The sequence below is a fragment of the Talpa occidentalis genome, unplaced genomic scaffold, assembly GCF_014898055.3.
Source record: "Talpa occidentalis isolate TD23 unplaced genomic scaffold, MPIMG_talOcc4v2.1 talOcc4.2, whole genome shotgun sequence".
Lineage (NCBI taxonomy): Eukaryota > Metazoa > Chordata > Mammalia > Eulipotyphla > Talpidae > Talpa > Talpa occidentalis.
Genome location: NW_023602073.1, coordinates 113,954,652 through 113,979,764, shown reverse-complemented (window position 1 = coordinate 113,979,764; position 25,113 = coordinate 113,954,652). Strand labels below are relative to the sequence as shown.

General features: G+C 41.7%; 1 protein-coding gene across 1 annotated transcript; it reads right to left on the bottom strand.

Moving 5' to 3' along the window:
* Positions 1–6,816: 6,816 nt before the first annotated feature.
* On the bottom strand, positions 6,817–11,281 carry MARCKS (myristoylated alanine rich protein kinase C substrate). The gene is made up of 2 exons (XM_037520258.2): positions 10,728–11,281; positions 6,817–8,907 (listed from the first exon to the last, which is right to left on the bottom strand). Exons 1-2 carry the CDS (start codon positions 10,827–10,829, stop codon positions 8,014–8,016), a joined length of 996 nt encoding a protein of 331 aa, XP_037376155.1. The 5' UTR covers positions 10,830–11,281; the 3' UTR covers positions 6,817–8,013.
* Positions 11,282–25,113: the final 13,832 nt, after the last annotated feature.

Here is a 25,113-nt window from a genome sequence, read left to right as displayed (position 1 = left end):
AATAAATGAAGTATGGAATAGATTCTTAACTATAAACTTGTTCTTTATTTTAATAACTTTTTCTTGGGTATCTTAATGAAGCAAATGAGGATGGTGACAAGATTGAAAATTCTAGAAAATAGAGAGCACACATTCATATTTATGGCTGGTTTTATAATATATAAAAATGTACATATGATATATATGTTTATATCACATATTTATGTATAACATATACATATTTACACAAACTATATAAATATGTATTTTATACATCATATAATATATATAATATATAACTATATATTATATTTTTATATATTAAGCATATTAATATAAATCTAAAACTACATATATATAAAATGAGGCATATATATTATCAAGTTGTTCTTCGCCTACTAAGCATTAATAAAATGAAATATTTGTGTTCTGTGTAAGAATGCTGAAAATTGTAAATTTTCTCAGGAGATATGAGTAACAACTTTTGCTATAGTTTAGAAAAGAAACTAGAATTTTTTTTGGCTTAAATAAATGCGTGATTGGTGTTCTCATAAATTTCACTTCTATCCACATGAACTTTTTTATTTAGAAGCTATGTAAAACAACTAATAAAAAATTAAATTTTTATTTTAAAAATTACAAAATTCTTAGCAATACTTTATGATTCTAAAATATCAGGAAACACATGTAATCTAATCCTTGAATTTAATAGATAATACATCAGAAGTCAGAGGAAAATGAATTGTCAAGATAATTCATTTTTATAGTTAATATCTTATACTATGACCTGAACAAGTCCATAAGTAAAAAATAATTTCCAAGTGTCCTCAAATCTATTCAAATATTATGTATTTTAGCTTATTGCCTCATGCATGACTTGCCAATTTTTCAAAAACACTAAAAGTAAGTAGCTCTAGTTGGTAGTTTGCTTAGAAAATGATGTTATCTTGTGGTCATTTAAATTCAGCTTTCTCAAAACTTCTTTGAAAAAGTTGTCAGTCTTGCCATTAGGAGCGTCTGGGTTCTACATCAATATAAATTCTTTTAATTGCCAATTTTATTGGCCCACACTCCATGATGGAAATTTTAGTATTTTCCTAGGAAAACTAGTAATGACAGTTGATCAACTTGATCTCCTTATCATATTGCAGCACCAGGTGCCAGCAGGACTGTCTCCATGATAGGTGATTGGTGAGACTCCTCATGCTCATAAGTTTACAGACATTTCTTCTTGTTGCAAGGAGTAAGATGTTGTGGTGGGATTGATTTTGATAATATTAAATATGATTATACACCAGTAGTTAGAGGGTAAACCAAAAAATTGCAATGCCTACCATTTCTTTAAAATTGTATAAATAGAAGCTTTCTTGGCATGACACCCCAACTCAAGTTTAGGTGTGTGCCAACATGGACACATATAAATTCATTTCATTTGAGTAAATACTGAATTCCATTTATCTTTCAGCACATGTCCAAGTAGCATCTTAATAAAATTAAAACTGATTTCCTTTATTGAATTCTATAACTTCTGTAACTGTGTCATTACTAATTTTCAAAAGAAAATCAACTGTGAGTTAACTTGAACATCATTATATTGCTTACATCAAAATTATTACATTAAAATCTATGTATGGGCTTCCCTGGTGGCGCAGCGGTTGAGCGCTGGGTTGCGAAGCTGCCCGCAGCCTCTGCAGCGCCGGTTCGATCCCCGGTTGCTCCCCGGTCACCGGAGGAGGGTCCCACATGGCGCGCAGACCTCTCCTGCTGCCCGCTGCTCCCCTCAGCAGTGTACTTTGGTCCTTCTGCCTGCTCTACTCCCCGCTCTGACTCTGGTGAATTCTCTCACCCTTCCCCGCTTCTGACTATACCCAGTGCTTGTATAAATAAATAAATAAATAAATCTTTAAAAAAAAAAAAAAACTATGTATAATGATAGTAAACAGCAACAAATACAGTCTTTGGTCACCATTGGAGAATATTAGAAAATCAATTAGTTATTCTGTGAATCAGTAAATAAAGGGAAAAATTTCATACATTTATTCCTTTTTTTCATTAAAAAATATACTTCAGGACAACCAAAGGGCTCGTGAGGGAAAGTTTCTTTTCAAAGTACTACCTGAATAAGCAAATGAAAAATTTGAATAAACCCATTTGGCAAGCCTAAATTAATTAATAGATTTAAGCAAAGGTCAATGGCTTCATACATGACAAAAAGAGAAGCAACCAGACAGTATTACCTGGTGACAGAAATATATACCATCACTTATGATAAAGTTCTTTGACCTCAATCAAGTCTCTAGATCTACTGATTAATTCACAGAAAATTCAAGAAATACAGAAAAGACAAAAGATGTATTTAATGACAGCATGAGGTGTAATCAGCAAAATTCATACTGTAAAACTCTGGGACAAACAACTCAAGTTTCTCACAAATTGCAAGGAAAAAATTGAGGTGGATATGTTCAGACATAACATTATATAGCATTTTTTATCTTTTATTTATGTATTTTAAGATTTATTTTTTATTTATGCATACAAGAACTGGGGTGTAGGCCAGAGGTACAGGGGTTGGGGGTGAGAGGATTCACCAGAGATGGAGTGGGGAGCAGAACAGGCAGATCTACTGAAATACACTGCTGAGGGGAGCAGTGGGCAAGACAGAAGAGGTCTGCTGCACCATGTGGGTAGCTCCCTGGCTGGGGATGGAACTCAGGCTCTGGTGGTGATAGCGCTGAGTCTTAACTCCTACACCACCAAGGAGGCCCTACATATTATTTTTAGACAATATATTTGTACTATTTGTATTCTAGAGGTTTTTCCTATCTACTCATCAATGAAGAATTAAGTAATTTACTTTTCTAATTGTTTACCCTTTCTCTTTTCTAAGATAGAAAAAACAAGATTCTCAAGCTACAAAGTTGTCTCATTTACCTAAGGTATGAGAAAAGTAAGTATGTAAAATTCTAGATTCTCATTCTGAAGATACTTACATTCTTAAGTATAGATAATTTTTTTCCATTCCTACTCTGGAGTCCCGTATTAGTTTGCTATGCTGCCATAAAAATATACCACAGACTGTGGCTTAAACAACAGAAACTTTTTTCCCCCTCCTCTGTGTTCTGGAAGTTAGAAGTTCAAAATCAAGGTGCTGACAGGTAGGGTGTTTTCTGAGGTTTCTCTTCCTTGACTGCAGATGGTCACCTTCTTGTTTGTGTCCTCACAGTATCTTTTCTCTTTATATGCAGGTATTCATGGTGTCTTTCAATGATTCCATTTTTTTTCTCATGTAAGGACACCAGTCACATTGCATTAGAGCTCACTCTAACGACCTTATTTGAACTTCAGTCACCTCTGTAATGATCCAAATAGTCAACATTCTAAGGTTAGGACTGGGGTTAGGTCTTCAACATATGAGCATTGGTGGTATATAAACTAGCCCCAGACAAAGCCATTGAGAATCTCACGCTCACTGTGCTTATTAATAACGTCAATGTCATATTAACTGTTTAAAATGGTTTGAAATTTTGAAAAGAGCTTCAATGTTGGTTTCAAAGCTAAACTTTTGAAGCTTGTGTAATTAATTACACAAGTTACATTTTGCAAATAGTCTGTAGAACAACATTCCTAATCAGTCCTTGACTCTCAGGCTTTAATTCTCTAGACTCTTCAAAGTGGTAGCCACATGTAACTGGTGAACGCTTGAAATGTGGGTATTTCAAACTGAGATGTTATACGTATAAAATACACTGGATTTTATTTTACACTGGATTTTAAAGGCTTAATAAGAAAAAAATTTAAAATGTTACAAAAGTTAATTCATCTGTTCCTTCTTACTTAATAAAATATGGTCACTAAAAACAATTTGTAGATTTCCTTGGATGGTGCTTCCTTGGATGGTGCTTCCAAAATGCAGGTATGTACCACTTGACCTACATTTGCCATGAGGACTTTCTTAGACTTCTAATTTATAACTCTCTACAAGTGTGCTCGCTTCGGCAGCACATATACTAAAATATATAACTCTCTACAAGAATCCCTTGCCTTCCATTCCCCTTTTTTGTTCACCTAACAATCTAGTACAGAATTCTAGTACTATAATAAATAGCTCTTAATGCACATTTTAAACGTAAAGACCAATTACCCACTTGTTAGAAAGAACCTGTAATGCTAAATTGCTATATTCACTGAAATCCTCAGTAGTCCCACAGGTTTTACTTTTCCCCTGAAAAGAGAGCAGCAGCAGTAACAGCAACTGATAAATTTTCTCTCATTTTCCAAGAACTAGTAATACTAGAAGTCTTCTGCTTTAATTTTATCAAAACACTAGAACTTGGTTTTATCAGAATTTTAAAAAATTTTGTAATAATTCTTTTCTATACTTGTACCTGATTACTCATGTCAGGGGTAGATTTTTTTTGTTTAAAAAATTGATTTCGAGCCATTGAAAGGAAGAACTCTAGACAGGAATATTTCAGATTCAGTAATTTATCTGAACTAAGATATGCCTATCATTCATACCTTTTAAATGTACTTATTTCCATTTTTAAGGAGAACTTGAACTCCCTAGCAGTGAGTGGGTCAATTACATTATTGCAAAAATTAAAAAAAAAAAAAATCTGTATGTTGCTACATCCTGCTTTAAGCACTTTTGTATAGTTGAGAAGCAGAGAGAAAAAAATTGCTCCGCTTGTTCAGTGAACGATTAAAGGAAAAAATACAAGCTAATAATCCTGTTACTTAACCAGTTTTTAAGGTGGTTTTTTTTTTTTTTTAGAGTTTTTCAAGCTGACTTGAGCTATGCTAAACTACGCCCCTCTCCCAGCTGCTATTCTAAGATCTACCTAAAATATAGGAGAGTAATAAGCATCCTTCTCCCAAGCTATAACTGCAAAATTTTATGAAGTTTATATTCATGAGGGAAAAATATAAATGAATTGTTTCTCAAATATCAAGTTCTATCATGAAATTTTTAATTGACTTGTGAGCATAACTCATTTTCAATGGATAATTTTATAACCTAAGTATAAGATCACGCATACCTTCTAAATCCCTTAAACTGAGTAATACTTACCTTAATGGTGTAAAGGCTTAAAATTAAATTTGTAAAAAATCCTATTTTAGCAAGCTTGATTATATCAACTGGTAAAACTTTATTTTACAAGCAATAGGAATTGGATCAAATGATTATTATAATCCAGAGGAAGTATTTTATAACCATAGCAAATGCCATTATACATACTGCCAATACAGATTTAATAGACAATACTGAACTGTACAAGAGTTATTTATTTTTCCTTAATCTCAAAGCTATTTTTAGTAATACAAAAAGCCATATTAACATTTTTCCATTAGAAAACAATGCGATGTACAAAACTTTGGATGAAAAGATAAATGTCAAACTTCATTAAATCACTTGGTGGAAAGTCCACCACTCCGTCAATACCACCCAAAGTGTTTTAAGCAATGATTAAAATCAAAATAATGCATCTTAATAAATTCCAGCTGTTAAAAAGAACAAATCTAGCAATATCGTTGGATACACAGTATTTGACTATGCAGGAGTTACTTTTTAATTTTTTTTTTTTTTTTTTTGAGTCCAACCACATACCAGGGGCTATACTTGGCCAAGGAAATAAATGAGGAAAAGTTGGTAAGGTGGGAAAGACCCCTTATTAGAGTAGTGCTTTGGTTACCAGATTTTATCTTTAACATACAAACATCCTCCATGATCAAGAAACCTCAGCTGAAAAGGACACACTCTTCCAAGTGTTATTTGAGTTTATTAGTGAGGAGGGTGTTTGGTAAGAAGTCATGAACTATTATTTGTGATCCACTATTCCTATTAAAAGCACAATTGAAAAGCTAATTTGTTATTTTTTTGAGTTAAGATTTGGCATTCAGTTGTTACAAACATGGTCCACTGATTTATTGGGAACCCTACCGAGCAGAGCACACTGCTACAAAACAACAAAGCAGGTATGCATAAACAATTTTTCTTTGCATTCAATGAAGTAATGGTATTATGATACATAAGTTATCTTAAAATTCAATTCAGTTTAGGGTCCAGTGGAGAGAATAAAAAAAATCCAGTTATGAGGTGATAAAAAAGCAAAGGAAGTAAACTAGTAAGGATTATTACTATATAAGGAAGTAGTATTGTCTATCCTCTGAGTAACAAGATGCTAAAAAGCACTACTTTCACTTAAAAGAAAAACTGCTTACAACTATTGAATTGAGACAAACATTAAAGGCCCATAAACTGACAATGTCATCCATTTATCACCATTACTTCTTTAACATGTCTGTTTTAGTAAGGGGTAATACATAGCCTAAACAGTAATTTGGAAATTAGCCAAAGACTAAGCAATTACAATGGCAGGTAATACACCATCAATTTTTGCAACACATTTGGTCACTTTTCATGACCCATCTGCAGCTTAAATAGACTCTAGGTATAAATTTAAGTTCTGGACCTGCATGAGGAAAAAAAAAATACTTTTATGAAATTTTCCGTAAGACATTTAAATAGTCTTTGGGCAACACCACTTTTGCATTAAGCCATTTATTCTGACATGTGATATAACTACAACAAAAATAATTGCTCAATTTGTAAATGAAAACTAAATGCGATAAATGGTAACAGATTTGACATGGAATGTTGTAAAATTTTCCTGTATGTAATCTGACACTGCTGATTATGAATTTCAGACTTTGAAAACTCCAGATTAAAAACCACAAGAAAATTTACACTGGATGGCATGCAAGATCTTCCTCAAAATTGACCTAAGACTTACAAGTCTCAGTATTATCAGAACATAAAGAAACACAACAAATTTGTACATTTTATTCACATTTATTTTTCGCTTTTAGTGTGCTCACAGAAAATTAGAACACCTTAAGCAGGAGTTTAATAGCAATTTTTGTAAGCAAAGTTACATTCCATCTCTAAGTCAAATTGGTCAAAGCTTCTCCAGTATTTACAAAACATGATAGACAAGATGCTACACAAAACCATTGCATCTGAAGATTTTTTTCCTTTATTCTCAAAGACGACTGGAAAAGAAAGCATTGTCTGCTGTAATCAAAAACATACCACAGTATAAACAGTAACCATTCCACTTATCACAGCTTGGTTGAGTTTAAAATTTGTGTTTAAAAGGTCCAAGATGACTGCAGTTTTACAAAAATGGGCAGGGTGGAAAGTTGCAAACTTCATGTGCTTCTGGATATCAAGATTTGTTTTTTTTATACAATAGTCACAGTTAAAAACACCCTGCTGGTAATACATAATTATACTTTATTAAGGTCATAAACCAGCAATAAACAATAAAGCCTATACAACTTGTAGTTCTACTTAATCACTGACTGGTACAGCTAACATGAGATAAGTGAAAAGTTCCTATGGTTTAAATGAACTCCTAAGACTATGATCTTTTTTAAAATCTGGGTATTGGTGTTTTTTTTCTCTTTCCTTCTTAGTCAAGACTTGTAGTGTTGTAAACCTGCCTCACAAAATACATCGTAATAACTTTTTTTTTTTTTTTAAAAAAAAGACTAAGCCTTTACACCATTTCTAGTGGTACATTATCTTGGCAATGTTATGCACCACTTAAATTTCCCCATCGTGGCCCCTATCACTTCATCTGCTATCCCTTTTTGACCCACCCATCTCCTTCATATATGGGCATGTCCATAGATTGACAAAGAAAGTTTACATTTTTGAATAAAGATGCAAAGTATGCAAAAAACATTAATACTGATGCAAAAAATAAAAATAAGAGAAACAAGGCAGAGGAAGGTGTTTAAGCTCTCCTCAACCTGTTGGAATGGTGGTAACAGAATGATCTGAGATGGGATCTGTGGGAGGGGGGGAAAAACAGAATTTGCTGCTTAAAAAAAAGGAAAATAAAAAAGACATCTTTAAAATCAATCCCTGGTTGTAGACAAGTTCTCCAAAACCAGTACCTGGCACCACTCCAACAAACAAACGGGGGGGAGAAAAGTTCTTCGATTATCTCAAAAACTCTTGCCCTTTTACTCTGCCACCTCCGCTGGGGGGGCCTCTGGACTGCACTCGGGCTGGGCCTCCTGTGAGGGGGCTGCGTTGGCTGACGAGGCTGAAGCCGCCTCCTCCGCGGGGGCGGCCTCCTGCTCCGGGGGCGCGCCGGGCCCGGCGGCTGAGGGCGCCTCGCAGGCGGCGGCACTGGCCCCGGCCTCCTCAGCCTTCTCCTCGGCCTTGGTGGGCTCCTCGGCGGCCTTGGCCTCGTCGCTGCTGGGCGGCTTCTCGGGCGCGACGGCTGCCTCCTCGGGCTTGGCCTCCTGCGGGTCGCCACCCGCTGCCCCCTCCTCGCCCGCGGCGGCCTCCTCGCCCGGCGCTGCCGCCTGCTCCCCGGAGGCCGCGCCCGCCTCAGAGGCGGCCGCGGCTGCGCCCCCAGCGGCCTCGTCCTTGCCGCCTTCGGTGGAGGCGCCCGCTGCGCCCTCGGCCTCACCGCCCTCTCCGGCCTCCTTCTTGTTCTTCTTGAAGGAGAAGCCGCTCAGCTTGAAAGACTTCTTGAAGGAAAAGCGCTTCTTTTTTTTTTTCGGGGTCTCGTTGCTGGGCGAGGGCGTGGCCCCGTCCTCGGCCTTGGGCGAAGACGTCGAGGAGGCGGCCGACGCGGCCTCCCCCTCCGCGGCCGTGGGCGAGCCGGGCTCGGCGGCCTCGCCCTCCGCGGGGGTCTCCTTCTCCGCGGCGCTGGCCGCGGCCTCGGGGGCGGCGGCGGCCGGCTCTTCTTTTTCGGGGGCAGCGGTCGACGCCGCCCCGCTCCCGGGGGCCGCGGGCTCCTCCTTGTCGGCGGCCGGGGCGCTGCCGTTGGCCTGCAGCTCCTCCTTGGCGCCCGGCTCGGCGGCCGCGGGAGAGGCGTCGCCGTTTACCTTCACGTGGCCGTTTTCCTGCGGGACACAGAAAACGGAGCGTCACTGAAGCGGCCCGGACGCCGCCACCCCGCCCCCGCCTCGGGGTCGCCGTCGGGGGCGGGCCTCTCGCCCTCCACCCGGGGGTGCAGGAGGCGGGGCCGAAGCCCAAGCTAGAGCGCCGCGAAGAAACGGGGGCCGGGCCGTTTGGGGCGCCCCAGTCACAGCGGTACCTCGACCGCTCCACAGATGCTCTCGGCTCAGCTTTTAAAAGGGCGGAGACCGAAACACCGAGAGCAAAGGATAAACCATTCCCGCCTGCGCCTTTGGGAAAACGCAAGCGTGTGGCACGGGCGACACCAAACGCCCTTTGCAAGAGGGCGGCACAGGGCCAGCCAGGGCCGGTGGTCGGCACCGCGTCGCGCAGGCCCCTTTCCCCCTAGCCCCTAAAACCCTCTTCCAAACAACCGCAACTCCCAGGGGATCCCAGCGCTCGCGCCCCGAGCGCCCGCCCTGAGAGCGCAAAGGCCTCGCGCGCGCCTCGGGCCGGGGGTCAGCAGGGGGCGCTGCTCCTCCACCGCGCGGAGCTGGGCGCGGGCGGGCGCGGAGGGGCGGGGCCGCCGGGCCACCCCGCCCTGCCCTAGCCAGGCCCTGCCCGCCGGCCGTGGCGCCCCCGAGCCTGGATCGCGCAGCGCAGAGTCCGCAAACAAAGCTCCGGCGGCTTCCCGGCATCCAGGTTGGGGTAAAACCAACAAGGCCGGGGGAAACCCAGTATTTCTGCTTCTGCTCCCACGCCCACCTCTGCCTGAGATTCGGTGAAGCCGGGGCGCGCCCCGGCGGCGCATTTTGCATTTTTAACGGGTGCAAAGCCTCTTGGTACAGCTCGTCTTCCCCATTAGGTTAGAGCCGGCGAAGCACAGCACCACCTCTGCCTCTAGGAAAAGAGGCGTGGTGGGTGCTCCGGGCTGGCGACCTCTCGCACCCACCCAAGGCCGCCCTCTCGCGCCCGCCCCACCACAGCCAGCGCCTGGGTCGCGGCGGCGTCCGGGCGGCCCCCGCAGGAGTGGGGGCGCCGCGCACCCTCACAGTCCGGACGGAAAGGCGCTAACTGCCTCGGTGCCATCTGGACGGGTTCTTCAAGGACCCAGTCTTCCCACCCACCCCAGGGATACTATTTAAAAGTAGATGGGTGTGTAAGTGCACAAGACAGCTATGCCTAAGGATCCGGAGCTGTGGGCAAGCCCCGTGGAAGGGCGCTGAAACCCTCCTGCCCAGCTGCAGCCAGCCAGCACCTCTCCAAGCACCCACGCCGCCTCGGCATACAAAAAGACAGCCCTTCCCTCGCCTTTCTCCACCGCCATGCCCATCGCGCCCCCCCATCCCCTCTCCCTAACCACACGCACAATCACACCAGTCTAGAAACCGTGAAGGCAGCCCCGTCTCCACGACCAACACAAGAGCCACCCCCCAAACACCTTTGTGCCCCCCCAGACACAAATGCATCCTGGCCGGGAGTAGGGGTGGGGGGTTGCACCCATCCAGTCACGTTCTGCCAAGCTCCAAACACGCCATTTTAGACCATTTATCATTTCTTTTCCCCCGTCTATACACAAGAATTCGCCAGGATCCTCCGGAACCACTCTTTTTTGGGGGTGAGGGTGGGGGGAGGCCACCCCCACCCCACCCCCGCGAGAAATTGACAATTTAGGGCATTACTTTTCCATTCAACTTTCAGATCGGAACCCGGCCGCGCTCCGCCACTCCGCCGTGTGCTCCTCGGGCGCGACCCGAAGCCTGGGGAGGCGAGGAGACCGGAGGAGGACACCCCGGGAACGACCAGAACCACAGGTAGCATTTACCTGCCCATTCGCTTTGGAAGGCGACGAGGCCACAGCCGCCTCCCCGGGCCTCTCCGCGGCGGCTTCTCCCTTCGCAGCGGTCTTGGAGAACTGGGCACCCATGCTGGCTCCTTCAACAAAGAAACTCAACAGATCCGCGGGGGGAACAAAGAGCCTCGGGTCGGTGTCGCGACGGGGCGAGCAGCAGCAGCAGCAGCAGCAGCAGCGGCGCCGGCGGCTGCACACACACCGGAGGGCGGGGGTGTGGGGGCGGCGGAGAGGACGGAACAGAGCCGATTAAATACACTCCGGAGAAAAAAATTTCGGTCGAAGAGATCAAAAAGCAGCAGCGCAGGCGGGAGGGAAAAAAAGGGTTGGAAAAGTCGAGCACGAAAAAAGGACCCCAAGTGTAGATTTTTTTTTTTTTTCGAAAAAGAAGTAATAAAAAAATCCCAGATTTGTAGCCGCACTGTAGACAAGAGGAAAATGGAGAAATCTCCCTGGTTGCTAATAAGATGCGGGGTCCAACGCCCAAGTGCACAGATGAATGGGCTCGCGGGCGCTGACGCGGCCCCCGCGCGCGCCGGCCAATCCGCGCGCCGCACTCGGGGCCCGGGGCGGGGCCTGCGCGCGCGGCGAACAATGGAGCCGCGCTCTGCAAGCGGTTTGAAAATCAGCCCCGCACGGAGAATTAATGCCTTCCCGATCAATAAATCCATTAAAAAATACATGCCTCTCGCCTCCCTCCGCTTGCAAATAATAATGCATCACGCGATTGGCTTGCTTTGTTTGTAATTAATTAACGCGGGAGGGGGCGACCCGTGCATGGGGGCGGAGAAAGCGTTAACTTGACTCGCTGGGGCTGGCGTCTGTCTGGACCCGTGTGTGTCTCTCCCCACTCGCTCCCCTCCCCCATGTCCCCGTGTGTGTGTGTGTGTGTGTGTGTGTGTGTGTGTGAAAGACAATGGTTGGGAATTGTGTCCTGCATGTTTTCCTTCTCCGTGTTCCATGTTGGTTTCACAGATACTGCACAGGGTTTTGTTTTGGGGTGTGTGTGTGTGTTTTAACGGTTGCAAATGTTAAATCGCCTCAAATTGAAAGGTATTTAAACCAGGAAGATCGAATTTCATCCAACGCGATCGTGAGTTGGAATTAGGTCTGTAGGCCAGATGTGGAAAATGCAAAGGCGGCAAGCAGCCCTAGCCACACTCCCTTTTCTAGCCCACACTGGCATGAAATAAAATATTTTGAGATTAGCCTGCGGCGCTCAACAGCCCCCGCCCCCCCTCCCCCAGCACTATTCCCAATTCCCAATTGGTGCTTTTTTTGCCCCCCACAATATAAAGTGAGGACCTTTTACAAAAAGGTCGAGACGGCTCGCATTTTATCATTGTGTGAAATGACAGTTTTCCTCTACGGAGAAATGAAACAGGGCTTGGAGTGTTCGAATCCATATTTGCAGTTGGGATGCAGAGCGCCACAATATGGATCCGCTTTCAGGCTGCTGCCGGGATCGGACGCTCTCTGAACGGGTGGGAGATGCACGCATTCGAGTGTGCTCCTGCAAGGGAGGCAGGCAGGCAGCGCCGAGGAAATGCTCAACAACCGGACTGACGCTTACAGCTCTGAGGAGAAATTGTTTGCATGTTGAGAGATAGCAAGAAGGTCCTTGAACGCTCCAAGTGTAACTTGGGTTAGAGAAAAGGCTTCGCTAAGGGGGTCGGGCCTCCGCCACCAGCCACTGTATCCCTTGCCATCCAAGCACCGGACGCTATTTGTGTTTGAAAGACAAGGCACTGATTAAAGCAACTAGGGGACAAAATTTAAAGATGCAGCCTAGTAAACATTCGCCTACACCTACATTTCTCCTTGCAAAGTTCTGACTCTTGTCCAAATCAGACCACCTTTTCTGGTTTACATGCAGTGATCCTGAAATGAATAATCTCTCGCTTATGGAGGTGAGAAGCAGTCGAGGGAAACGTTCATTTCTCCTGGCACTGGCTCTAAATTCTGTTTTATTTTCTGCTCATTGTAGGGACATGGGCCACCCTCTGAGTGAGAAAGATGGTTGCTTCAAGCCAATAACTCTTTGTTCAAGTATTGCTTTGAAAATCAAGTTGCACATCATTACGCGCAGCGTCGTCTTTCCACCGTCCACTTCTTCGAGGACCATCACTCAGTCACGAAGTCAATATTCCCCAGAGCGGATGGAAAGACGTTTCCGCAGAAGTTTATTTTGCCAAAAGCATGATCACCCTTGGGGGGAGCCGGATGGCCTGGCCCACGACCCCGGCCGCCGCGGTGGACAGAATCCCTTGCATTCGCGGAGCTCCAACTTCAACAGCCAGCTGGGCTCCTCCAACACCGTCGTCCAGGCGATTCCAGCTCATTGAAGGCTGTTAATTCCCCCCACCCTCAACGTGAACATGCCCCTTCCTCTGCAGCCCTCTCCCGGTTTTAATTTGGGATGACTGCTAGCTCGCTTTCGGATTTTCTCGCAGACGCGTCCTTAGCCTTCCATTTGGGGGTTGCTTTTATTGCTCCTTTGTTACCAGCCTGCCGTGTAGCTTTCCCCCCTTTTCTTTCTCGAATGCCTATTTGCCTGGTATCGGCTGGTATCCCTGGCAACGGCCAGGGAGGACTCGAGCCCCGGGCGGGGGCAGGGGAGAGGGGCGGAGCCGGCGGGGGGGCGGGCAGGGCGGCGGCGAGGCGAGCGGGCCCGGCGAGAGGCTGCGAGGCCCACGGCCCAGCGCAGGGCCCGGCGAGGGGCGGGGTCCGGGCGGGGCGTGGAGGGAGGGGATCCCCAGCGTCGGGGGCGCGAGGGAACCAATCAAGTCCTGCGGCACCGACGGGGCTGGAAAACAAGTGTAAACACTGGGATTACTCCCCACCGGCGGGCCTTAATTTACGGAGAAAAGATGATTTCCTTCCAACATGAAGGCGCGTTTCTAGCGTGGTTTGGAAGGCTGGCAGGTCCCAGGACCCGGCAGGGAAGGTGCTTTGCTTGCTCGGCGCTGCCGGGAGGCGCAGAGCGCAGCTCCAGCATCTCCTCAAGCTTTCCCAACGTTGTAGCAGCTTAGAGAGACCCCGGGGTAGGAGAGGGAGGGAGGTGAAGTCGGGTGAGAACAGGGTCTGGGGAATGGAGAGAGGTCGTCCTGCCTCTGAAACTACATTAATGGCAGGGAAGGCACGCTAACGACACTGCAAACAGTAAGCAATTGTGCAATGTAAGTATATAGTTCCTTAGCAGGTTAGTATTCTCATACCCAGCCCTGAAGGTTTCAAATCAAGAGCTAAATATAGAAGTGATTCTATAAATATGACTAAAGAACCCAAGAGGCCAGGGTGAAAATGTATAACTGGTAACCAACTCACCAATAGGAAACAGGTGTTTTTTTTTTTTTTTTTTTAATTTGTACTCTTCATGTTCTAGGGGATTTCAAAGAGGACCATAATCTGTATATGGCTTTATCTAGAGAATGAATGATTAATTTAGGTTACCTCAAAGTTATTTTTCCTTCAAATGCTAGCATTGGAACGAATTTTTAGAAATCTTTTCACAGATTCTGGAGGGTCTGTTGTGTGCCAGACTCTGAAAAGTGACATACTACAGCCATATTAAAAGTAGGGCCAGGGAAACACTACAGAAAAGGTCTCTTTACTGGCCCTCTCTAAGCTGGATTTCACCTTGGATTGGGCCACATGACCAACATCCAAGAAGCCAACAAGAGTGAGAATATCCTGTTTGAAAGAACTGAGTAAGAGGAACTTTTACCTACTTTTCCTTGTGACCATTTCACCTGACCTTTTTACCTATGACTCTTGTATCTGACAATTACCTCATCCTTCAGTGCCTCATTCTTTTTTTCTTTGTAACTCCCTGCCCCCCTACACACACACACACACACACACACACACACACACACACAGGCACACCCTCTTTGTCGCTCCTCAAGAGGTTTGGGTTTCTTTGTCTCTCCTCAAGAGGTTTGGGTTTCTAACTTGGCCCTGTGCTGTCCGGCTTGCAATTCTCTACTATTCCCAAATAAATCCATTTGGCTTATCACTAACCTTACTGTTCTCTTATTAAAGGTTAACAAGACATACTGATCTAGGCTTTGTTTTCACATCAGTGACAAGGCCGAGGCATTCCCTTATCTCATGGAGTACATCATCTAGTTAAAGTGAACTGGATCATCTAGTTTCATTGCCTTACTTACCAGATAAAGATATGGGCCCAGGGAAGTTGTCACATTTTGCCAGATGGTAGAACCAGGAATGGGGCTCACCCCCTTAATGATTCAAGTTCTGCCTTCTTCCACTACAGCGTGGTACTGACTAACCTTCCCTTGACAGCAGAGGGTCACTGGGTAGGTCATTCGTTCATTCCTAAAGTATTTATTCAGCACCTGCTAAATACTAGGAAGAGGGCTAGCCGTTAGCTGACACCAGGTTAAACACAGACATGGTCTTTTCTCTGATGCAGCTCCTACTGCCTATTATTAGCTCTTAAAAATCTTTTTCAGTAAAAAGAAAGAAAACAAGATTAACTGTATATTTAAAAAACTATAATATGTGATTACCAGAACGAGCAAGGGAAATGGGTAAATCAGGTAAAAGAGATCGAATGTATGGTGAAAGACAGAATTAGCATAAGGCAGAATATACAGATATTGATTTATAAAGATGTACACGTTTAACCTCTATAATGTATAAGCCAAAGTTACTTCAATGGAAGTTTTAAAAGAAACAATAATAAAAATGATGAGAAGCACTTTTTTGATTCCAAATTAAATATGGCCTTTTAAAAAAAATCTGAAAGCATTCATTCAACATTCTTTCAAAAAATATGAGATCCTGGGCCTCCCCGGTGGCACAGCGGTTGAGCGCTGGGTTGTGAAGCTGCCCGCAGCCTCTGCAGCGCCGGTTCGATCCCCAGCTACCGGAGGAGGGTCCCACATGGCGCGCAGACCTCTCCTGACGCCCGCTGCTCCCCTCAGCAGTGTACTTCGGTCCTTGTGCCTGCTCTGCTCCCTGCTCTGGCTCTGGTGAATTCTCTCACCCTCCCGCACTTCTGACTGTACCCAGTGCTTGTATAAATAAATAAATAAATCTTTAAAAAAAAAAAAAAATATGAGATCCTACTTGGTTTATGGTGCTCCATTCTTCATCTTAGATTTTATATGATCTAAACTGTAATTCCACAGAAATTGATTAGTTTGGAATATACTGGGGAAAACCCAGACGGAGCTTTTCGTTCATTCAGCAGATATTTATTGAATTCCTCCTCTCATGTGCTAGACATTTGGAACATGTCGAAAAGAAACAAGAGAAAAAGACAAGAAATCTTTATGGAGTTTACATTCTAGAGTGGGAAGTAAAATAAAAATTAAATATAAATAAGCAAATTGTATGGATATTAGAAGTCTGTGGGGGAGGGCAGGGGAGTAGAGCAAAATAAGGGAGATAGGAATGCAGGATTTAAATTTTTTATAGGTCAGGAAAGGTCTTATTGAGAAGATAAATTTTGAGCAGACTTGAAGAGGTGAGGGAGTTGATAATGAGAATAAACCACTTAAATGCTTCTAACCTAGCAAGAGACAGAGAAATCAGATATGAACAAAAAGATACGTAGTCGTTGTAATTACATATCATGAATTTCAAATAGATATGTATTGTAAATTGCCTTATGTGCTCTGAACGGAAATATAGGGTGCTATAAGAGAGTCTAATTCCGTTAGTTAAAAGGGCTTTTTGAAGGACTGTCATTTAAGTGGAGTAGGAGTAGACCAGGTAAAGAGTTGGAGAGTTGTGTTCAGAGGAAGGAAATAGCAAAGCCTCCCAAGGAGAGTTGAGATCAACATGTGTTTGGAAGGAAGTCTGAGAGATTAATTTTGACATATATGAGGTGTCTTGAAGATATCCTAGTGGAAAAGTTAAATATGCAGATGTGAGAGTCTGGAGCTCAAAGACTGGTTTGGAATGTAAATAGATTCATGCTCATTCCAAAGGTAGTGTTTTCAAAAACGAAGTCTTAAGAATATGCAAGAGACAAAAATGTTCAGTGTCACATCTTTTTTTTTTTTTTTAAAGAGCAAGCTTTATTTATTTATTAATATTTATTTATACACACAAGCACTGGGTACTGTCAGAAGCGCGGGAGGTTGAGAGAATTCACAGAGCCAGAGTGGGGAGCAGAGCAGGCAGAGTGACGAAGTACACTGCTGAGGGGAGCAGTGGGCAGCAGGAGAGGTCTGCAAGCCATGTGGGACCCTCCTCTGGTGGCCGGGGAGCAGCCGGGGATCGAACTGGCGCTGCAGAGGCTGCGGGCAGCTTCGCATCCCTGCGCTCAACCGCTGCGCCGCCAGGGAGGCCCCAGTGTCACATCTTGAGTACCTTTTGGTTTAAGAGGTTGGGCAGGTATTTGCCAATTATATCTCAATAAAGCTGAAAAATGTTAATACAAATAAATAGATAAATAACTAACTAGGGAATAAAAATGGTTGAGTAGAAAGGGATCCTAGTCAGCAGAGAAGATTGAGAAAGAACCTTTGCAGACTAGACAGAAAATGAGGTGAGTGTGGTATTGGGAAAATAAATGAAAATAGTATTTCAAGGAGGGGTGGTTATTTTTACCACATGCCTTTGAGAAGTCAAAAAAATAAAGTCTCAAAAGTTTCCATTGGATGTTACAGGGTACAATATTCTGGATACAGAATACAGAAGTCACCCCAGAATATACAAGTTACCTGTACAGGCTCCAGGGCAGTATTGTTAAGAATGGAATCCACATTTAGTGTGTTGAATAAATGGGAACCGAAGAAAATAAATAATAGTATAAATAGTTTCTTTATGAAAGTTGACTTGGTTAAAGATGTAGAGACAGTGCAGTAGCTGGAAAGGGATGGTGTTTTGTTCAGGCTTGTGTTGTTTTGGGTGGGACATATTAAAGTTGACTGCTCTGGAAAATTAATCCAATAGAAAAGAAAATGTTGCAGATATTAGAGAGAAAAGGCATAAAGCAGGTTAAGAGGATGAAATTATAGGACATAAGCTGGGAAATTTGCTTTTGAAGAGATAAATGGACACTCATTATAACAGGAGGAAGTGGGCGACTACAGATTTGCTGGTGGAAAAATGAGAAAATTCCCTTCTGATGGTTCCTATTTGCCCTTAAACTCGTCAGCTGATTGAGGAAGAGAAGGAAGTGTTGGAGTTTGATTATATTACAGAAGGTGTAGAATAATGACTAGGAGGGATAGGATTGAGACTTTGGCTCATGGGAAAAATTTAGAGCAATAATGAGTGTCCATTTGTGGTTGAGAAGTCCCAAAGATGCTGGGTCAGCATATCAGTTTCTCTCCTATGAGCTTTTAACTGATTACAATCTTCCTTAAAATTGCTAGATACTCATTCTCCTAATCTATACCTAATTGGATTACACCTCTGAATGGTCAATTCAGGCCTTGACCTTACCTCATCCTTTTCTGGGGCACAAAAATGTGAGTACTGTTTAGGGCAGAGTAAAACCACTTGGAATGGAGGTAAAACAGGACATTATAGATTAGGGAGAGGATGTTATAGTTGGGACGGAAGTCCAGACTAAGGTGTACCTGGAGGTGAGATCAGAGATAAGACACTGACATTCACAGTACTATTGTGAGAAGACTGTAAGGCTTACATGGAAGGAGGTGGATCATAACTGAAAATGTGGAGGTGATGGCAATGGGGACATACTTCTATTAAGGCTCTAGATGGAATTTGGTTTACATTTTGGTTGTAGATGTAAATACTTTGCAGCTTTAAAATTTAAAGCACTTTTGCATATTTTATTTTATTTCATACCCAGAGTAAATTCAGTCATCAATTAAGTTAATTTTCAGTTACAACATAAATTTAAGTAATTTGCTTAAAGTCCAAATGATAGCTGCTCAGACTAGCCAGTATCTTGTGGTCTGCTGGGACAGGGAAAACTTTCTCTCTTTCCCATCCTGCTGTCCCTGCTCTTATGTGGCATATGTCTTGCTTCTATTGCACTTTGCTATAATGACAATGTATAGTTATGGCACATTTCTAATTGATTTTGATTTTTGTTCTCGTTGCTTAACATACTGCTTCCATGCTGATGACATTAAATTAGAAGTTTCTGTTCTAAATGCTAACCCAAATTCCAGATCTGTTGTTTCTGCTCCCTCTTGGGCATCGTTGCATGTGCTTTTCTCATCACTCCCTCCAACTCAGGTTATTTTCCAATTCAAACCAGCATCACCTTCTGAAATAATTTCTTTAACTTTATTGGAGACATGTTTGACTAATTCCTTTCCCTCATTTTCCAGGCTAAGTATAGAACTAGGGCTAAGATCTCTTTAAGGTTCAGTGTGGCAAAATTTTGCTACTATTTAGAATGAAAAGCTAAAACAGCTATAGCAACGCTAACTAATGAACTAAAACAAAGTCTGAAGCTTTTGCCCATTTGGTCAGCCCATAAACCTAAACCTCTCTTTCCACCTCTTCCACCTTTCTTTTACATCATGGACACATGTCCCCTTATGTTACCTTTCTCTCCTTTAAAATACCACTGATTAGGGCCTCCCCGGTGGCTCTGCAGTGCTGGTTCTATCCCCGGATGCCGGGCGAGGGTCCCACATGGCGTGCAGACCTCTCCTGCCGCCCACTGCTCCCCTCAGCAGTGTACCTCGTCAGTCTGCCTGTTCTGCTCTCCCCTCTGGCTCTGGTGAATTCTCTCACCCTCCTGCGCTTCTGACTGTACCCAGTGCTTGTATAAATAAATAAATAAATAAATAAATCTTAAAAAAAAAAAAGAAATAAAATGCCACTGATTAGACTTTACCAAATATAAAAATAACTGAGCAGCAAGGAGAGGTCTGAGATTCTCACTGTATGATTTATTACATCTCAGAGCACTCCATGCATCATCCTTGTCATGTTGTGTTATTTTCTTTTTCCTTTTAAACATCTTTGGTCTTTTCTCCCTTCCCAGTGCTAAAACTGAAATCAAGGTTCTTGATGTTTTCTGTCTGAATTACCTAGGTAGTCTCTCTCCTTTCCAGGGCATTCTGTGCCACAAACATCTTCCTGGAAACTTCCGTGGTCACAAATTGACTTTCAGCTGCCTGACATCCAAGATTCCTAATAATCTGTCCTCATACTCTATTGGCAGAAGACTAGTTTGGATAATTTATTAAAACCTACCCTATATAATTGTTTGTCTCCTGGCACAAAAAAAAGGGGGGGGGAGTTTAGCATATATAGTATAGTGCCCTTTAAATGTACTTTATAGAGAGAAGATATTGAAGAACTTCTTCAAGATATTCCATAACTGAAAGCAAATTAAGAAGCTAATTCTCTATCAGCTTCTCTTCTTCAGGGGTAAAAAAAGGGAATATGTACCAGATTTCCCTTTTGCCTGAGGGGAGAACCCCGACTTTGAACTTCTCTTGTCATTTTTCAGTCTGTATGTTTGTCTGACTTAACCATAAGAGGCAAAATGTCCCTCTTGAACAGAAAGAAGAGAAAACAGCAGTTTGTAAATAATAGGCATTTCCTTTTTTTTTTTTTTTTTTTTTTTTATTTATTTGTTTGCTGGTTTGTTTGTTTGTTTGTTTGTTTTTTTTTTGTTTTTTTATACATGCACTGGGTACAGTCAGAAGCGCGGGAGGGTGAGAGAATTCACCAGAGCCAGAGCGGGGAGCAGAGCATGCAGAAGGACCGAAGTACACTGCTGAGGGGAGCAGCGGGCGGCAGGAGAGGTCTGCACGCCATGTGGGACCCTCCTCCGGTGGCCGGGGAGCAGCCGGGGATCGAACCGGCGCCGCAGAGGCCGCGGGCAGCTTCGCAACCCAGCGCTCAACCGCTGCGCCACCGGGGAGGCCCAATAGGCATTTCCTTTTGATTATGTAAACAAGACCATTTTTTCTTCTTGACCAAAATATTTTTTTCATTTTTCTCAACATTTTATTTTTTCACACTGTCACTTAATTTCCCTGGCTGGATCTGCTGTTATTGCTTTTTCCCCACTGTAATTTACATGTCCGAAGTACTTTTAGTGAATTTAAACTTTTCAGTGTTCATTCATTGACTAAAACAGGTCATAATTTCCCTTACTTTTGTTTTATATTCTCTTCACTTGGTAGCAAGAAACATCTGCAACTTTTGAATTTATAAAATCCATGTTACTATAGTTCAGTGTTTGGAGAGTCTCAAAACAAGGAAACATCATCACTAATATTTTGAAAATAATTGAGTTTCATTTCATTTTATTTTTATTAAGATAATCAAAATATTCATTCCAACTAATGGGAGAAAATGGTAAAAAATTATTTGACACTTTATAGGCAAACTTCTTATGTTGTTTTGTCCATGTCTTTTCATTTAAAGATTTTTAAGTATTTAAAATTATCATTAATGAGTCATTAATGCTACTCATGATATATATTAAAATGTGGCTTATGTCATTGTATAAATATATATAATATATAAATGCACACTAAATTACTTTACAGATACTATATTGTTTATGTTATATTACATATCACAAATGTAATAATTACAGTGTTTATGTATAGACAGGGTAAAATATGAAATCAAGAACATTGATTTCCATTGTTATTATATCAGAACGCATGGAAATAATCAACTGTCCTTTGAAAGGATCACTTTATCTAAACACCCATCAGAATACTGTCAATCTTCAAATCAGCTTGGGAACATTTCTCTTTAGGATGGCCTATAATGTACATTATGATGGTGATATTTATTGCTATAAATTACATTATCCTCTTTGATCACTTTAATGATACTGACACCCTCCGAATATGTTAAACGTTTCAATATTCGATAAGCTTTCAAATATAATTTCGTTTACTATGCTTTTGTCAGTTTCTAGAATTACTGCTTGTCTATGGAGAATCAACTATGTGGGGGAGAAGCAACTGTGGTATAGTGGGACCGTATTTTTTGAAGACCCAGGTTCAATTTCAAATGCAAACACTTGGTAGCTATTTGGTGACCTTTCACGGAATCTCTGTGTCAGTGTGAATAAGAGTTCCTATCTTAGCATTGTTAAGATGAGGCATTGCTGCTATTGTTGCTTTAAGGTGTGCTTTGTAAGAAGTTTTCTGTTGGGGTTTGAATGAATCTAGGCAGGATATTTGTTCAATGTTCTGAGCTAGCATAGCCCAGGAACCCAAAGCTAGTAGGTTCTAGATTTCCTTTTCCTCTTGTAATAAGGGTCATTTGGTGAAAACTTCAGAATAGATTTGCAAGGGAAAGGGAAATAAGCAAAACATACAATAGCTGAATTGTCATTAAGTACTTATTTGTGAAATAATACAAGGCAAGAAATGCAAACCATTTTTTGACTTCTTCCTTAAGGCAGATTCCTGAAGAAATTCTGAGAGAAGCTGAGTAAAAGCTACAGAAGGCCCTAGAAGGCCTACAGTAGAAGTGGTAATTCCAAATGAGTACTTGTCTTCCAGCAAGTCAGCAGCTCTCAAGAGGGAGGTGGGATTACATTTCTTAATTAATCTCAATTTCAATTAACGTTTAAACTTTTACATGATTAAGCAGATACTATATTCTCACATTTTGCTTTTCTTATTACCATCTTTTCTTAATCTTTGCTTTTCTCAAATACCCTGCAAACCAGAGCTGTTTAATTTATGTAGGCATTTTGCCCTACTCCATTGGACATCTCATCTGAGGTTTAGTTGGGGGAACCAGCAGAGACATGTCAGGGTAAACAGCAATTTGAAAAATTTGCATTAGATTTTTAAAAATCCCATCCTTCTTTTAGAAAGTCCAGATAGAGTAATGAGCTTTCTTTAGGTTCTTTTCCTTTTTTCTTGAGTGCTAATTAAAAATCTGTTAGCAGCAATCTATTCATTTATTTATGCTCTGAATTTCTTTGGGCAATATTTTTTATCCATATGCAAATTTTATTTTTGCAATTTTTTTCTTTTTCCTCCAACTTTGAAAAAAATAATTAAAAAGATAATTATCACAATGATTATCATCGTCTTCATAATGACAAGATGTGAAACATATGAATCCACCATGAGGGAGGACTGGCTGGCATAGCAATTAAGAGCTGTGGAATCAAATAACTTTACCTTTGGGTCCAGGTTCTGTGAGTTAAGTATTAGAATCATGTTAGTGATGGAAAAGTTACCAAGACCTGAAAAGGTAAAGGATTTACTTAAATCACATTGCAAAATAGTAGCAAAAACTGAGCCTAAATGCCTAGGTACTGAAAGTGACTTTCCCTTACAGCGCAAGAACCTTAGACTTTTGTAAATTATTAAGCATCAGATTTTTATAAATGATTAGGCATCTCACTTAGCAGAGCTACCAATGTCACGTGATTCATGGTTACTGCCTAGTTCTTAAAAGGTTAAAATGTCGCAAATTTGATTCACATTCAAAATGAGTAATACTTATATTGATGAATTTAATGATTCCATTTTAATCTATTATTACTTTAAGGATTTCACATAAGTGAAACTTCAATCATCTTAAATATTAATTTCAAATTTCACCTACAAAATGAAGCTAGAAAGCACCTTCTCATAGATTGAAGCCATAATTATAATTAAGATAGAATTTGTCTTTTATTTAGTAAGGTTATAAGACAGAGTTGTTTGATCTCTGTCAAGACTTCACAAAATGATGGTAGTTTCAGCAGTTATCAGTACACGGTGATGCTATCATCAAGTACTTTGATGCCAGGATAAATCCTCAAGTTTCAATAAATAGATATAGAACTAAAGTTACTTATCAACACTTAAATCTAGGGCAGTACATGAAGAAATTCTGGCTTAGTGATACAGCTGAGCAATTTCTACAGGTGGATAAAATTAGGAGGGAGCCCAGTGTGTGCGTCCCTTTAAGGTAAGTGGTATGTGTGCTAATTACACGTCCTAGAGAGAACCCTGTATCACTCTTCCCCATTTTTAAGCACAAACCTCAAATAAAAGCCAGTCAGACCAGATCAAATGTAACAAAAAAATTGAAATGTGTAGTACAGTAAGCCCACTAAAACATTGATCTAATTAAAACAAGTTTAAAAAAAGTCAAACAGATTTAGTAAATGATAAAACATGATTTTTCCTACATATCAAAGCTTTAGAAAAAGCCCTGATTGAAAGGATCAACGATGGCGGCCAGCTGATGAGGTAGATAACGAAATGAAATAAAGGCATAGTTTGTCTGGACTCAAGAGGTATCTGAATCTCCAGCACTTGTGGAGATGGTCATCAAGTGCTGAGAAGGTCTCTGTGCCTTGTGGAAGTAGTGAGTGAGTATGAAGATGCTGCTTTTAGGAGCTGCTCCTCCCTAGTGATGAGGCTGTAATAAGCCCTCCTTGACATCTGTTGGTATCCAGAAATCAAAATGGCATTTCCCACAAGTGAACAGTGGGACTTGGATAAATCTTGGATCCAAGACTTTATGTCACTATTCACAGCAGTTTCACAGAATTTCTTTGACTCTTACTTTTGGTATCTGGCTCTTTTCTGGTAAAATGGACCTTAGGAAGACCTGGTGTAGAAGGTGATTTAAGACATTGAATGTCATTCGTATTCTTTATTTTTTCTGTCCTCCATACATATATAATTAACATTTTTTAACAAAATGTTTCCATTTTAAAAATGAAAAAGTTTAAAATTAGTACATGGACACATTAATATTTCTACTATTTGTCCTTTGTTCTTCTTACTGCATACGCAGAACCCCCAAGCTCAGACAAGTCTCCTTCTCTTTTTTTGTAGTAAAGAAGCCAGCCACACCTGGAATGAGAGCAGTTGGGATCTGGCACCCAGACAGGAGCTGGAAGTAGCTCTCTCAGGATACCAGCATCCCAGCTTTTCACTGAGGAATTGAATATTCTTTGGCTGACCCATATCTTCTCGCTGAAGAACATTTGGAATGGAGTTTGGCATCGTAACGTGCCTGGTTGGTGATTTTGTTTCTTTCTTAGCCAAAAAGAAGCAAGGGGCTCATCAAATCAAATATGAACCTTCAGTTCCACTTTGAAAATCATGGTGGTTGATACAAGAATCATGTAAGTCTTTGATGTTCTGTGGCATATAAAGCACATTATAATTTGGTTCTTAACTGAAATGTGAGTTTTCTTTTGAGTTGTTTGGTGTCCTGGGCACAGAGTCACCAGGCTTCCATAACCAGCATCCTGGGTATTTTTGTATTAATATTATATATTATGTTTCATTTTTCTTTCCCTTATGTTTTATCTTTAATTTGAATAATTAAGCCAAGAGGACAAAAATTTAGTCTTAAGTAAAATAAATTCAAGTTACACAAAAATTAACTGAGAATGAAAAATTTCATTACCCTCATATTATGTTTTTATACCCAGTAAAATAATTGAATA

What these genes read in the sequence shown, in the direction of transcription:
- MARCKS (XM_037520258.2), bottom strand. Translation starts at nt 10,829, where the DNA reads ATGGGTGCCCAGTTCTCCAAGACCGCTGCGAAGGGAGAAGCCGCCGCG. An exon ending in CTTCCAAAGCGAATGGGCAG is followed by an intron (nt 8,908 to 10,727) that starts GTAAATGCTACC and finishes TGTGTCCCGCAG; the next exon opens with GAAAACGGCCACGTGAAGGT.